At 32.8% G+C, this 13,051-nt stretch overlaps 3 protein-coding genes across 3 annotated transcripts; 1 reads left to right on the top strand and 2 right to left on the bottom strand.

Annotated features, from left to right (window-relative positions):
- The first annotated feature begins 94 nt into the window (after positions 1 to 94).
- Positions 95 to 9,306, top strand: Lrrk (Leucine-rich repeat kinase). Its single transcript, XM_034317328.2, has 2 exons — positions 95 to 991; positions 1,067 to 9,306. Exon 2 carries the CDS (start codon positions 1,075 to 1,077, stop codon positions 8,455 to 8,457), a length of 7,383 nt encoding a protein of 2,460 aa, XP_034173219.2. The 5' UTR covers positions 95 to 991; positions 1,067 to 1,074; the 3' UTR covers positions 8,458 to 9,306.
- LOC117601192 (oxidized purine nucleoside triphosphate hydrolase) lies at positions 9,067 to 11,738 on the bottom strand. Its single transcript, XM_034317687.2, has 3 exons — positions 11,210 to 11,738; positions 10,015 to 10,160; positions 9,067 to 9,396 (listed from the first exon to the last, which is right to left on the bottom strand). The coding sequence occupies exons 1-3, from the start codon at positions 11,359 to 11,361 to the stop codon at positions 9,206 to 9,208; spliced, it is 489 nt and encodes a 162-aa protein (XP_034173578.1). The 5' UTR covers positions 11,362 to 11,738; the 3' UTR covers positions 9,067 to 9,205.
- Positions 11,210 to 13,047, bottom strand: mRpS23 (mitochondrial ribosomal protein S23). The gene is made up of 5 exons (XM_034317818.2): positions 12,859 to 13,047; positions 12,444 to 12,605; positions 12,274 to 12,373; positions 11,892 to 12,109; positions 11,210 to 11,333 (listed from the first exon to the last, which is right to left on the bottom strand). The coding sequence occupies exons 1-4, from the start codon at positions 12,900 to 12,902 to the stop codon at positions 11,984 to 11,986; spliced, it is 432 nt and encodes a 143-aa protein (XP_034173709.2). The 5' UTR covers positions 12,903 to 13,047; the 3' UTR covers positions 11,210 to 11,333; positions 11,892 to 11,983.
- Between the last annotated feature and the right edge of the window lie 4 nt (positions 13,048 to 13,051).

The following is a 13,051-nucleotide window of genomic DNA, read 5'->3' as shown; positions in this document are numbered from 1 at the left end:
ACAGAATATACTTCAACTTTTCTGCATTGTTAATTTTCATTATAAATCCAAATTTTCTATTTACTTTTTATGTATCAAATAAAAAGAAGTAAAATATAAAATGAGCTAATAGTAGTTTCAAAAAATTAGTACACCACAAATTTGGAAGTGTTAAACAAAAAGTTTTGCGCCGAAATCATTATTGATAATAATTGAAAGTAAATAAATCTTTCAGTGATAACAATAGTAAAGATGTAATGCTGTAATATAGATGAAAAAAGATCAGTATTGATATTGCGTAATATTAAAGGTAGTACTATTTATTTAAATCGATCCGCTGCTAGCGAAGCATAAAATTGTGGCTAAAGGTGCGTACAGTCGATAAAGAGATTCAACAAAATGGCGATCGCTAAATGTTATGTTTAGTATTACGATTGTTTCTCATCCTAAAAACTATACTGTCAGTCACTGTCAGTCAAGTCGCTTGTCAGTGTGAAAAACAATTAAAAACAATGTCCACGTATATAGTGAAAAGCGAGTAATTTTAAACAATCAATCGAATATAATTTTTATAACATCTTTCTCTGATTGATATAAGGTTTGACATACATGCAAGTTCTGCATTTGTATACTGAATTTTAAATTTTAAATTATTTGTTACAAACATGAAAAGGAAGTGACAATGATATTAAAGTGATAATACGTGGTAAAAATTTGAAAATAATTAAATTTAAAATACAAAATATTTTTAATATGAAAACGAATAAATAAATAATCGAGATTTTACAAATGTATATAAACAGTTTTAAATATCTAACTTCCACTTTAGATACAGTAGATATAAAATTCAAAAATAGCAGTCAATTTTTTTACATATTAGATTGTAGTGAACATAAAACATTAAATTTTGATGAAATTAAAAATAAACAGTCATATGCAAAGTATCACAAGAGAAGAGTGTGCCGACAATGTGAATATGTAATTATAGATCAAAATAATTTTTAAATACTTCGTAAGTATAGATATACATATATTAATATTTCTTAACAATGGGTAAAAACATACAAAACATTTAAAATATTTATAGTTTACATTATGGAAGATTATACTCCTATCGATGAAGATTTCCTTGGTCGTCTATTACACCAAGCTGCTTTATGGGATAACGCTGAACTGTTGGAAGATCTTCTGCGAGGAGAACACGCACAGTACATAAACAGTCAGGATTCTTGGGGTAGGACACCGTTACATGCTGCAGCCATTACTGAAAATTCAAGGTGTTTGGACGTGTTATTGTCTGCTGGAGCTAATCCAAATATACCATGCGGACCAAGAGGTCATTATCGTACACCGTTACACGTTTGCGCGGAACATGGTCATAATTCCAATATCGAAAAGTTTTTAAAATTTAACGCCAATCTAATGATTCAAGATAACAATGGTAACACGCCGTTAGATGTAGCAGAAAAAAATAAACAAGATGCATGTATAAATTTACTTAAAGTGGCAGCTGAAAAATATGAATTGGCCAAACTAGCGACACATGCTTCTTTGCGTGCGATATGTATTCAGGGAGATATCGTGGCAGCCAGAAACATTATCCAAGGACTCACCGCTGATGTGGAATCTATTATTAACATGGCACCAAATGGTGCGAATACTCTGCTTTTTATAGCATGCGAAATGGGCCATAAGGATATAGTTCGTCTACTTTTAGATCATGGTGCAGATTGCAGAATTCATCCTGTTACTAAATACTGTCCATTGTATATAGCTTGTTACAATGGCAAAGTAGAAATCGTAGAACTACTGCTTCGTCATTTTCCTAAGCAAGTACAATCTTTAACGGTGGAGAAATGGTTACCTATTCATGCGGCAGCTATAAACGGTCATCACATGATTATTGATTTACTATTAAAATTTGAATATCCGCAACATACGTATCAACGTTACAAAGATTCCTCTGGAGAATTTGAATACGAGATGCCGTTTGATATTAATACTCAAGACGTAACAGGACAGAATGTTCTTTATATATCCAGCATGCTTGGCAACATTAAAATCGTTGAATTGTTATTGAATTACAGAGTGAAAGCAAGAAAGATCAAAGAGGAAGAAATGGGAGTAACGCAACCACTTCCCATATCAAAAAGAAAAATTTCAAGCGGAATACAAAGATTAATGTCTAGCTTAAATTTTAGAAGTAAAACGTTTGATAAAAAGGATGACAATATGATATGTCCGTTAAATTTAGATTTATATTGTAATAATGCAACTGAAACCGCTTTACACGCCGCGGTAAAAGGCAAACATACGGATGTAGTTACCGCTTTATTATTGGCTGGTGCCGATCCTAATTTACTCGTCAAAGTTCCTTATGATCAAAACGATTCAGAGAGAAATTATTCTAGCGCATTAATCGTAGCATGCCAACAGCGTGATATAAAAATTGCTGATCTTTTACTGAAACACGGTGCTGTAGATAATACATGTAAAGCAATTAAAATTGCTGCACAAAATCGAGACGAACCTTTGACAGCTAAACTTTTGTCCATAAAAGCTTACCCCGACTGTGAATACAAAATCAATAAGAAAGCTATGACGGAATGCACTCAAACGTCTCATTTCTCGGCATTGTCCTCTTTTGGTAACGTTACATATTCAACGATATTCCCAAATACTCCTACAATGATAAACTGGCACGATCAACAATGTCATCTGTCTCAAATACGATCCCAATGGTTAACCGACGCCGTGTTGCATGTGAACAAAAAATTGAGCGCCAAAAACAATGATTTAGTGTTGTACGCTATAACCAGGATAGATATCTCTCATAATTCAATTACTTCTATACCATCCACTATATTTTATCTGCAAAGCTTACGGTGCCTAAATATGGCTCAGAATAAAATAGATACTCTCAGTGCTGAAGCAAAAAATGCCAAGGATAAACTGTGCCCTGTTCTAGAGGAGATGTATCTACAAGACAATCGGTTGGAACAGCTACCTGAATTCATCATGAATCTACCCAGCTTGGAAATAATGGATGTTTCAAATAATAAATTACAGTGTCTTCCGGACAATCTATGGCGAGCACCAAAATTGAAGGAACTGAATGCATCGTTTAATTTATTGAAAGATTTGCCTAGCCAGGTGTCGCAAAATATTTCACGGAAATCACAGCGGGACGACTGTTTGAATAACAGTCCGAGCAGTCGAAGCTTAGCAGCACAGTTTGCTATTTCACGCGAGGACTCGTTGGAGTTCGAGTCTTTCACTAAAATAGCAAATGCACAAATAATCGACATGGAGCGTCCGCATGTTTGGACCAAATCCGTTCAAGTTTCAGAAAAAATCTCTGACGACAATGAAGGTGGAGTTAGATCGGTTCTGGCGTCATTGAACTTAGCACACAACTTGTTCAACAGCATTCCAGTAGCATTGCCGTGTTTGGCTGTTAATCTGGTAAGATTAAATATGGCATATAATTCTCTACGGTCCATGAGCCACATAACTTCGTACCCAGCGAGTTTGAAACAATTGGATTTGTCTAATAATCAAATATCTCGATGGCCCAGTTTACCGCAAGTGGACGGCGCAGATTTGACGGAACAAGCAAACACTGCTTGTTATTGTCCCGCTACAAACGTACAATCCCCGATAGTACCAGGGAACAATAGACAAACGGCAACCTCTTTACGGGACGTGGTTCTCATGTCGGTTTGCACGCACAGACGTCACTTGCGTTTGGAAAATTTAAGGACCTTGATTCTTGCCAATAATATGCTAAACAGAATTCAATTAACATCCGTAGACGACGGGGAAATGCCAAATTTCGAGGAAGAGAGCATAGACAAAGACACGAAGATAACTTATTCAGGCTCGAAATTGTACCTTCTCTTTCCCAACGTCAGTATGCTCGACGTTAGCAATAATAAATTGAAAGATATCCCACAGAACATTTATGAATTGAACAACCTCTCTGTCTTGAACATAAGCAGTAATCCAGACATTGTTGAATTACCACCGCAAATGGGTTTGCTGTCCCGTTTATGGAATTTAAATACTCAAGGCTGCCGATTACAGGAGCCTCTGAAGACGATGATCGAATCGAAAAAATATAAAACAATGGACGTTGTTGGGTATTTGAAATCAATATTGGAGGATGCTAAACCGTATGCTCGATTGAAGTTAATGATCGTTGGAATTCAGGGTATCGGTAAAACTAGTCTGCTGGAACAATTGAGACAAGAAGGCGAGGTACCGAATAAGAAGAAAGCCTCTGAACACTGGGCAAAGAGAATGGGTAATAAAAATATCAACGCAAAGACTGCCAGGGGAACGACTATATCAACTGTAGGCGTTGATATTGGTGATTGGATCTATGAAAAGAAAGTAAGAGGCCAGTCGTCCCACGGTCCTGTTTACTTCAGAACCTGGGACTTCGGTGGGCAAAGAGAATATTATGCCACCCATCAATATTTCTTATCTAAACGTAGCTTGTATTTGGTCGTATGGAGGATCACTGATGGTTTCAAAGGTGTGTCTGAGATATTTCAATGGTTGGTAAATATTCAAAGCAGAGCACCAAACTCTCCGGTGATCATTGTCGGTACCCATTACGACATATCTTATGAACATAGCGAGGCTTTGCAGCAGTACATTCGCGATAAGTTTATAAACGTGGTCGATGCCGAGAAATGCGGTTTGCCAAAAGTCATGGAGACCATTGAAGTAAGCTGTAAAACGAGGCATAATATAAAAATGCTTTGTAATTTAATATACGACGTCGTGTTTAGTTTAAGATCCCCTGGAAGCAAAGAATTGTTACTCGAACAGAAAGTTCCTGCCAGTTATCTTGCCTTGGAAGACGTGGTGATACAGCTTGCGCACGATAAGAAATTATCAGGGGCAGATCCAGTTTTGAAAGCGGATCAGTACTATGCTGCTGTCAACAACGAACTTCAGAAACTGCACAGATCTTTCAGAGATCCAGCAGAATTGCACCAAGCTACGCTTTTCCTTCATGAAAACGGTATCATTCTGCACTACGACGATGCTACTCTGAAGGATTTATACTTCCTTGATCCTCAATGGCTCTGTGACATGCTGGCGCACGTAGTGACGATACGTGAAATTAACCCTTTCGCCAGGTCTGGCATAATGAAGCTGGACGATATTCAACACGTTTTTAAATCTTCCACGATATCGTCCATCGACACGCAAGGATATATCGTCAGCTTACTGAACAAATTTGAAGTTGCGTTGACGTGGGATTATCGTACATTACTGATCCCTTCCTTATTACCAACCGAAGAAGATATTTTAAGAAATAATCAAATGATCAAGATACCGGTGAAAACGCGTGGTTGGCACGTAAGATCCAACAAAATTACATCTCCAATGATGACGTTTCAAAATTTTTCCGGAGATAAATTGACGACGGAATGCGTGTTGACGTCTAGGTCGCAACCGGATTGCTCCGTAACAAGACTGCTTCTAATGTCTTATTTTCCTAGTGGATTTTGGTCGAGGCTTATAACTAGAATATTAGCCGACGATGCTATCGTTGAAATAGTGATGTCGTTTCTGGCACCGTTCAAAGATTTCGTCGATGATAATATTTTTACAAGCTTATTAAATACGCAAGCAGAATGGGTACTCTGGCAGACAGGAATAGAGCTAAGATACGCTAACATTACTTTGCTGCGTCTTAAGGAAGTCAATTACAATTTAAAGAACGTACCGTACGATTACAGGCAATTTAAATTTAAACTGAAACAGGACGGCATATGGTGTACGGTGGACCTAAAGAATTCGGCGATTTTAGAAATATGGTTCCCGGTTGACACTTTGGTAATTAAACAACCTATAATGTCAGACTCGGTCGAGGAAGAACCGATGGGTTATCAGGCGATCGTGGTTGAACCACGGCCAGAAAGTATGCCGCAATTGCTAGCGCTTATAGTTGATCACATTGATATTTTATTAGAAGACTGGTATCCTACGTTAGGAACACGTTTTGTCCATACATCCGAGGGTAAATTATTAGTTACTAGATTGATACCGTGCCCTCGGTGCCTATTGAATAACGGAGAGAATGAGAACGAAATTAACGACAGTGATCGTTTAGCAGAAGATATTCAAAGATATTACATTAATAAAGAAAGGCAAAGTCAGGATAGTTATAAGTCTGACGGTGATAGTGGTGTAGGATATGATAGTTTAACATCAAGTAGAATGCCATCTTTAGAAGGTCATCCGGATGTTGCTAAACAGAATAGCAATTCTGAAAGCATTCTAGCATATTCCTGGATGGTAGAGGAATGCATTCTGTCTGCATATAGTAACAAACCAATTAGTTGTCCTAAGCACTTTGATATACCGTTATCGCATGTCGCTCCAGATATTATTTTTATGGATCTTGGATCGAAACATTTGATAAAATCAGAAGATATCAAGTTAGGAAAACTTTTAGGTCGGGGTGCATTTGGATTTGTTTTTAAAGGTGTTTGCCGTTTACCTGGGACATATCAAAAGGTCGATGTTGCCATCAAAATGTTACAACCAGTACCGCCTGGTTCAAATTCAAAACAATCTGCAGTTCTTGCTTACAAAGCGGCGCAAAGTAAATGGGATAGAGATCCTTTACAATACGCCTGTAAAGCATATTGCACTGCTAGACAAGAGCTAAACATTTTATTGACACTGAGACATATAAATATCGTACCCTTGATTGGAATAGTGATTAGCCCATTGGCATTAGTATTAGATTTAGCGCCCGAAGGTGCATTGGATAGCGTGTTAAAAAATTACAGACGTTCAGGCGCTAAATTAGACCCGTACACGTTACAAGCCATAATTCTTCAAGTGGCGAAGGCTGTGGAATACCTTCACCAGCAGCATGTCATTTATAGGGATTTAAAATCTGAAAATGTTCTCGTTTGGCAGATGCCTTTACCGTTTCAAAATCATCCTGAACATCCTGTCCATGTTAAAGTAGCCGATTACGGGATATCTAGATTAACGTTACCAACTGGTGCTAAAGGATTCGGCGGGACTGAAGGATTCATGGCACCTGAAATTATTAAATACAATGGAGAAGAAGAATATACGGAGAAGGTTGATTCATTTTCATTTGGAATGTTTATATATGAATTGATTACTCTGAGGCAACCATTCGAAGGCCATGAGGCGGTTAAAGAATGTATCTTAGAAGGTGGAAGACCACCGTTAACTTACAGAGAAACGTTTCATCCTTGTTATGCTCTTGATTTAATGGTCATATGTTGGGCTCAAAATCCTAAAGAACGACCAACTGCAAGTCAAATAGTTTCTATTGCATCTGCACCTGAATTTACACACCTTATAGACGTTATACTGTTAACAGAGAGAACTCAAGTAACTGCTATTACCATGACAAATAAAACTATAGAAGAAAACATAAATGGAGATGAAATTTGGTTTGGACACAATAACGGTGAAGTTGATATGCTATTAGGAACACAAAAAGGATGGTTACAGCATGTTAGAATTGAAACTCCTATAATACCATATGCTATGTGTGGAGTTGATGGATATATATGGATCGGTGATAACACAGGGCAAGTTCATGTTTATTTAGGCAGCAATTTTGGTTGTGTCGCTAGCTATAATCTAGAACCTAATCACAGTATAGAATCTAAAGTGATAGGCTTAATTTATTTGGAACAATTAAAACAATTTGCAGTAGCCTTACATAGTGGAAAAACATTTCTGTTATCAAATTCTTTTACCCAAATGAAGAAGATGGAAATTATGACTAATATACAAGACAATATAAAAACATATTCTTTAGCAGCTGTTCATAAAAAGAAACGCATATTAGAATTATGGGTTGGACAAAGCTTCGGTAGAATATCCATTTATGTTTTGAAAGATAGTAGTTTAATAGACACAGTACAAATCTGTCATGTAAGCGGAGAGGTGGCAGTTAAAAATTTATTTGCTACATATTTATTAAGCGCTGAAAATTCCATCTTATCGTACACGTACCCTGGATGTATCGTATACCAGTGGGATGTAGATACTAGGCAAATAATAAATAAATTAGATATGTCAAAGTTAGTACCTTGTTCTGAGAGTTTGAAGTCCATTTCTATAGAAGAAAATTTATCGACAGAAAAGTGCCAAGTAACAGCTCTTGAAACTTGTAGGAATCAGTTGTATATCGGTACCACTTGGGGATGCATCGTAGTGGCTGAATGTAATTCTCTCAGACCGATTACTGTTTTCAGACCTTTCGAGGGTAAAGTATGTCAAATAATATCATTCAAATCGATGGATGAAAAGAAATTAGTATTAGCAACAGTTGGCCAGGGTTACAGAAGTTTAATCTCCCGTTACACAGATTTTCCAATTGACAATTTAGATTCAGATGATCTTAAACATAGCATGTATGCTCTTTTGTGGAGATCCGAACATTGGTCGGCAGCTTAAATATAATTTTTCTTTGATATCATAATATTAAGAGTGCTTTATGGTGCAAAGATAAAAGGTGATATAACTGGTTGAGAATTCTATACGTCCATGATATACTTCAGTCTCTAGACTTTAAGCTTTCTACTTTGCCTCATATATTTTTTCAACTAAAAGTGGAAATATTTATTCTTTAATCTGTCCAAGTTGCATGGTGCTTGATTGCAACATCAATTGCAAGATTTTCATTTGCAAGATAAATGTAATTAAAGCAGGATATTTTTATCTTTATTATCTTATGATGCAGCACAGTACGTATAGTTTTATAGTTTACGAGTACTTAAGTCTGCAAGATAATGATGCATTGATTTGATAACAGGTAGAAAATAGATTGCTAACCTCGCGATACAATTTAAAAATTTATTTAATGATCTCTAAAATATGAATAAATATTTTGTACATGCAAATAGTTTAATACATACGTTTTTACACTTATTAAGTTGAAAGTACAATTACTGTAGTACGTACATATTTTTATAATTTTTTGCTTAAAAATCTTTTTCTGTATAATTTAGAATTATAAAGTGATAAGAAATAATGATAATTCCAAAATAGTTTCAGTACTAAAAAAGTTATTGAACTAGCGAAGAGCCAAATTTTATTATAATTATAAAAATGTGAAAGTAGAGCTTTTAATAATTGAAATTATTAACATGTAAATGAATGTATAAAAGTTGTGAATGAAACCTGTGATTGTTAATGAATGTAGTTAAGGAACATCCATTGCTGGTAATTCTTTCAAAGTTTCAATATTATGCTTAATAATTAGGTCCTGACCACGGTACAAAAAGTATCCTTTGAATAATTCCCCTCTTAACATGTAAGGGAACCAATATTCATCATCCGGCCACATTTGTTTGAAAGGAATGTCTTTCAAGTTAAACCACTTTGGTCGCATTTCTGAATAAAAAAAAACATATATATTGTATATATATATATGTGTATTATAAGTAATTACAATGTATTTATTATACTTTTAAGTAAAACAAGTATTAGAAGTAGCAGAAATTATGTAATAGATATATTTTTAAACTTTTTCAGTGTGCCCAAAATATTTCTGATTTTTCTTTTTTTTTTTCAAATAAACTGACATAATTTAAATAGTAACATGCAATCCATTGCAATATAATCTGAGAAACAAAAAGTATAATTTCTTTGTATCTCAAAAAAATATATGTATATGTAGTTAACAGCACTGACATAACTAGAATTCTTTTTTGAATAGGCCAGGTTCCTTAACTTTACTAATAGTGTCAAGAATTCTAACTTAATTATTAATTTAATTTCTTCTATTTATAACGTCATGTAATAAGAACATTACAGTGTGTTTAATTTTTGTTGCATTACAGATTAAATTTTGACAGAATGTTAGAAATTGAAAATTTTAGAATCTTAGAAATTTAGAATGGTGCAGGGCTAGTCTGCATTAGGGAGGGGTCCCATCCCAGCCCCTACGTAGTTATGTCAATGGTTAACAATATGGATAAATATTTAATAGAATCTCTGCAAATTAAATACCTTCAGATTCTGTTTCTTTTTCCTGATAGTTATATGTCTCAAAGACATGAACTTCTAATAAGCTGTCATTTCCTTCAAACTCAAATTCTAAAATACCAACTCTCTTTAAATCTTGTGTAGATAAGCCGCATTCTTCTTTCAATTCACTATAAAATGTAAAGAGAAAACTTGAATAATTGCAGTAACTTTTATTTTATATATGTACATAGAATAGGTATTAATACTGTAATACAATATATGCAATATTTCTATTGTATATATTACATATTTATTATAATTGTTTTTCTACCATGTACAGTCAGTCATAAAAGTTTTCATACATCTCTTAAAATGATCAGTTTAATTAATATAATAATTTTGTATAGTAGCATATTTAATTATTAACATGAAGTAATATTAATTATTTTATAACAAAGTGTATTTATTCTAGAGGAATATTTGAACGAATAAGAAAAGAAATGAACTATGTGCTAGACATCCCTTTGCTTCTAAAACAACTTATATAATCTTCTTTGCAAGAAATGCGCTTATTTTTCAATTTAATGAATTTTTGCCAGATTTTTACTAAAATACTTTTAAGTGCTGTTAAATATGCTCTACCAGCTTTAAATTCATAGATAAGCTACCCTAAAACATTATGTTTCTCATTAGTTACTTTAAATAAAATGGTTCTTTTATGGAATGTACAGACCTTCATGAGTGACTGTATACTCATTAATGTTAATTTTAATTTATACATAGCATTTTATTTAATTACATAAAACTGTACCTGTGCATACAAGATGATTAATGGAAAATATTTTATTGATAAAAATTTCACGTTAAATTTAAAAAAGAACTTACAAATAGTTTAATACATAGTATTATGTTAAAATAATGCAACTATACAATTCTGTGATACAGTGAATATGTATTAAGATATTCATTTATTCATTTATAATCCCATTAGAAAGAAAAGCAAATATTAATCGAAGCTATTGAAAATTCTATAAATCATCTTGTATACTGTTGAACAAAACAAAACAAAACAAAAATCTGTGTTGAAATTCTTCGTTATTTAATGTATCAATTATTACGAAATATAAAATTGTTGTTGATCATACGTTGCATTGTTAACAATAATTTGTCTTTAAGACAATGTTACTATGCACGATATATATAAAATATTCGTAGTAAATTACTTAAAATTGCTTACCGTATGGCTCCTTGAACAATTGTTTCTCCTGGTTCTACCTTGCCGCCAAAACCATTCCACTTATCTTGCCCAAATCCTCGTTTTTTAAAACCTAGTAGGATGTTGGTTGTGTTTCTAACGAAAACTAATGAAAAAATTTGTTTGGCGGTCATATTAATTTAATTTATTAAATATGCCTATGAAATCAAAGTATTTTACGCTCTGCGTATATAAATATGGTGAAATTCAGTTTTTTACAAAATTGTTTCAAAAGTAATGTAAGCAATGTTTATTTTGTGCAATATAAAATTCAAACATTTCTTCCTAACAAGAGCATGCATGCATGTGAAATAACTTTCCACACGTAGCTTTAGAACGTTATTAAAGGTTATCTCATCGTAAGGGGTATTAAATGTACTAAGAATAGTTTTCAAACTTCTTCCACCCCTTAAAATGAGATCTGATTGATAAAAAAAATGATAAATTAGACATACATGTATATCCAATTAAAAGCATTAAATATCTTCATACGATCTACTTCTTTGAATTGTTATAAATGTTATATTTTATTTTTTATTTCATAATTATTTATAATGGTCGTTTCTATTTACAATAATGAAATAAAAAGTTGACTTGATTTCATTAGCAACTTGTGTAGTACTGAATAAAAGGATATTATAAATACCAAGGATTTTATAAATACCTATTTTAAATGCAATTTATGATTATTTTTTATTTTTCTAAATATTATTTTAAGTATGTACATATAGTACAGGTATTTCTATCTTTTTAAGTTTAAATCTTCTTCGTATCATCGTCTGATGATTTGTTTTCGCGACGTTTTACTGATGTACCAAAAACCCTTTCATAAATTTCCAACACTTTTATATATATATCTTCTTCTTTTTCTTTGGAACTAATCTATGATAAAATAAAGTACTGCATATAACAATCAGAATAAGTTAAAAAAATACATATAATTATATAAATATTGTACTCTTCTTTTTTTAACACCCAAAAAAATATATATATATAATTACTTTGTAGTGATTTAACAACATAATATAATTTCTTTTATACATTACCCGTTTTAAATTTGCATAGATGATATAAAATAATTGAGTCTGAGAAAGTTTATCACTTTTTAAATCTATAGCTGGTAGGGTTACATCCTTTTGAAATTTTCTGTAATAAATTTCAAATATAAAAGTATTTACCAATTATCTATGTACAATTTATATTTCATTATACTTACGCCCTTACAATATCTTCTTCATAGAAAATATTTCGTACTGATTTCTGTGGTGCTGGTCTATCAAATCTTGGTTCATATTTTGGAGGAAAAGTTTTATATATATTATACCATAATGGTAAACTTTCTTCTGTTATTGCTTTACTTTTCCACAATGCTGTCACTCTAAAATTGAGAAATTATTGAAAATATTTTCCAAAAAGTGTTGCATATACAAACACATAATAAAAAAATGTATTAATAAATTTGTATAATTTCTTAAATAATTTAAAGCATCAACACAAATATTTTTATTTCGTCATTTAATTTAAATCAAATAATTTATTGTATGTACAAGGTATATAATTATGCTATAATTCTTAACCTTCTTTACATTAAATTTATTAACCCTCATAGATTAGATACAATACAATTTCACCTGGAAAAGATTGTTCCAATTCTTTCCGTTCTACTGTGTGCCATCGTTTACACATAAAATTATAAAAAATTGCGATTTTATTTATTATATGTAAACTTATTTATACATATAAGGGACATTTATTTTTGACGTTAGGTTTGCTTGAAACCTAACCTAATCTATCCTAACCACTCTTTCTGCGCATGCATACTCT

The sequence above is a fragment of the Osmia lignaria genome, chromosome 9, assembly GCF_051020975.1.
Source record: "Osmia lignaria lignaria isolate PbOS001 chromosome 9, iyOsmLign1, whole genome shotgun sequence".
In the NCBI taxonomy this organism is placed as follows: domain Eukaryota; kingdom Metazoa; phylum Arthropoda; class Insecta; order Hymenoptera; family Megachilidae; genus Osmia; species Osmia lignaria.
The sequence above is the reverse complement of the archived record's forward strand: the minus strand, read 5'-3'. Positions and strand labels throughout refer to the sequence as shown.

Bases quoted from the DNA above. Each gene is read 5' to 3' on its own strand.
- Lrrk (XM_034317328.2), top strand. From the start codon at position 1,075: ATGGAAGATTATACTCCTATCGATGAAGATTTCCTTGGTCGTCTATTA.
- LOC117601192 (XM_034317687.2), bottom strand. From the start codon at position 11,361: ATGACCGCCAAACAAATTTTTTCATTAGTTTTCGTTAGAAACACAACC. The intron at 10,161-11,209 runs GTAAGCAATTTT...TACATTTTATAG, and splicing joins ATTGTTCAAGGAGCCATACG to TGAATTGAAAGAAGAATGCG. The intron at 9,397-10,014 runs GTATTTAATTTG...TTTTTTATTCAG, and splicing joins AAAAGAAACAGAATCTGAAG to AAATGCGACCAAAGTGGTTT.
- mRpS23 (XM_034317818.2), bottom strand. From the start codon at position 12,902: ATGGCACACAGTAGAACGGAAAGAATTGGAACAATCTTTTCCAG. The intron at 12,606-12,858 runs GTGAAATTGTAT...TCTCAATTTTAG, and splicing joins ATTGGAACAATCTTTTCCAG to AGTGACAGCATTGTGGAAAA. The intron at 12,374-12,443 runs GTAAGTATAATG...AATTTATTACAG, and splicing joins GAAGAAGATATTGTAAGGGC to AAAATTTCAAAAGGATGTAA.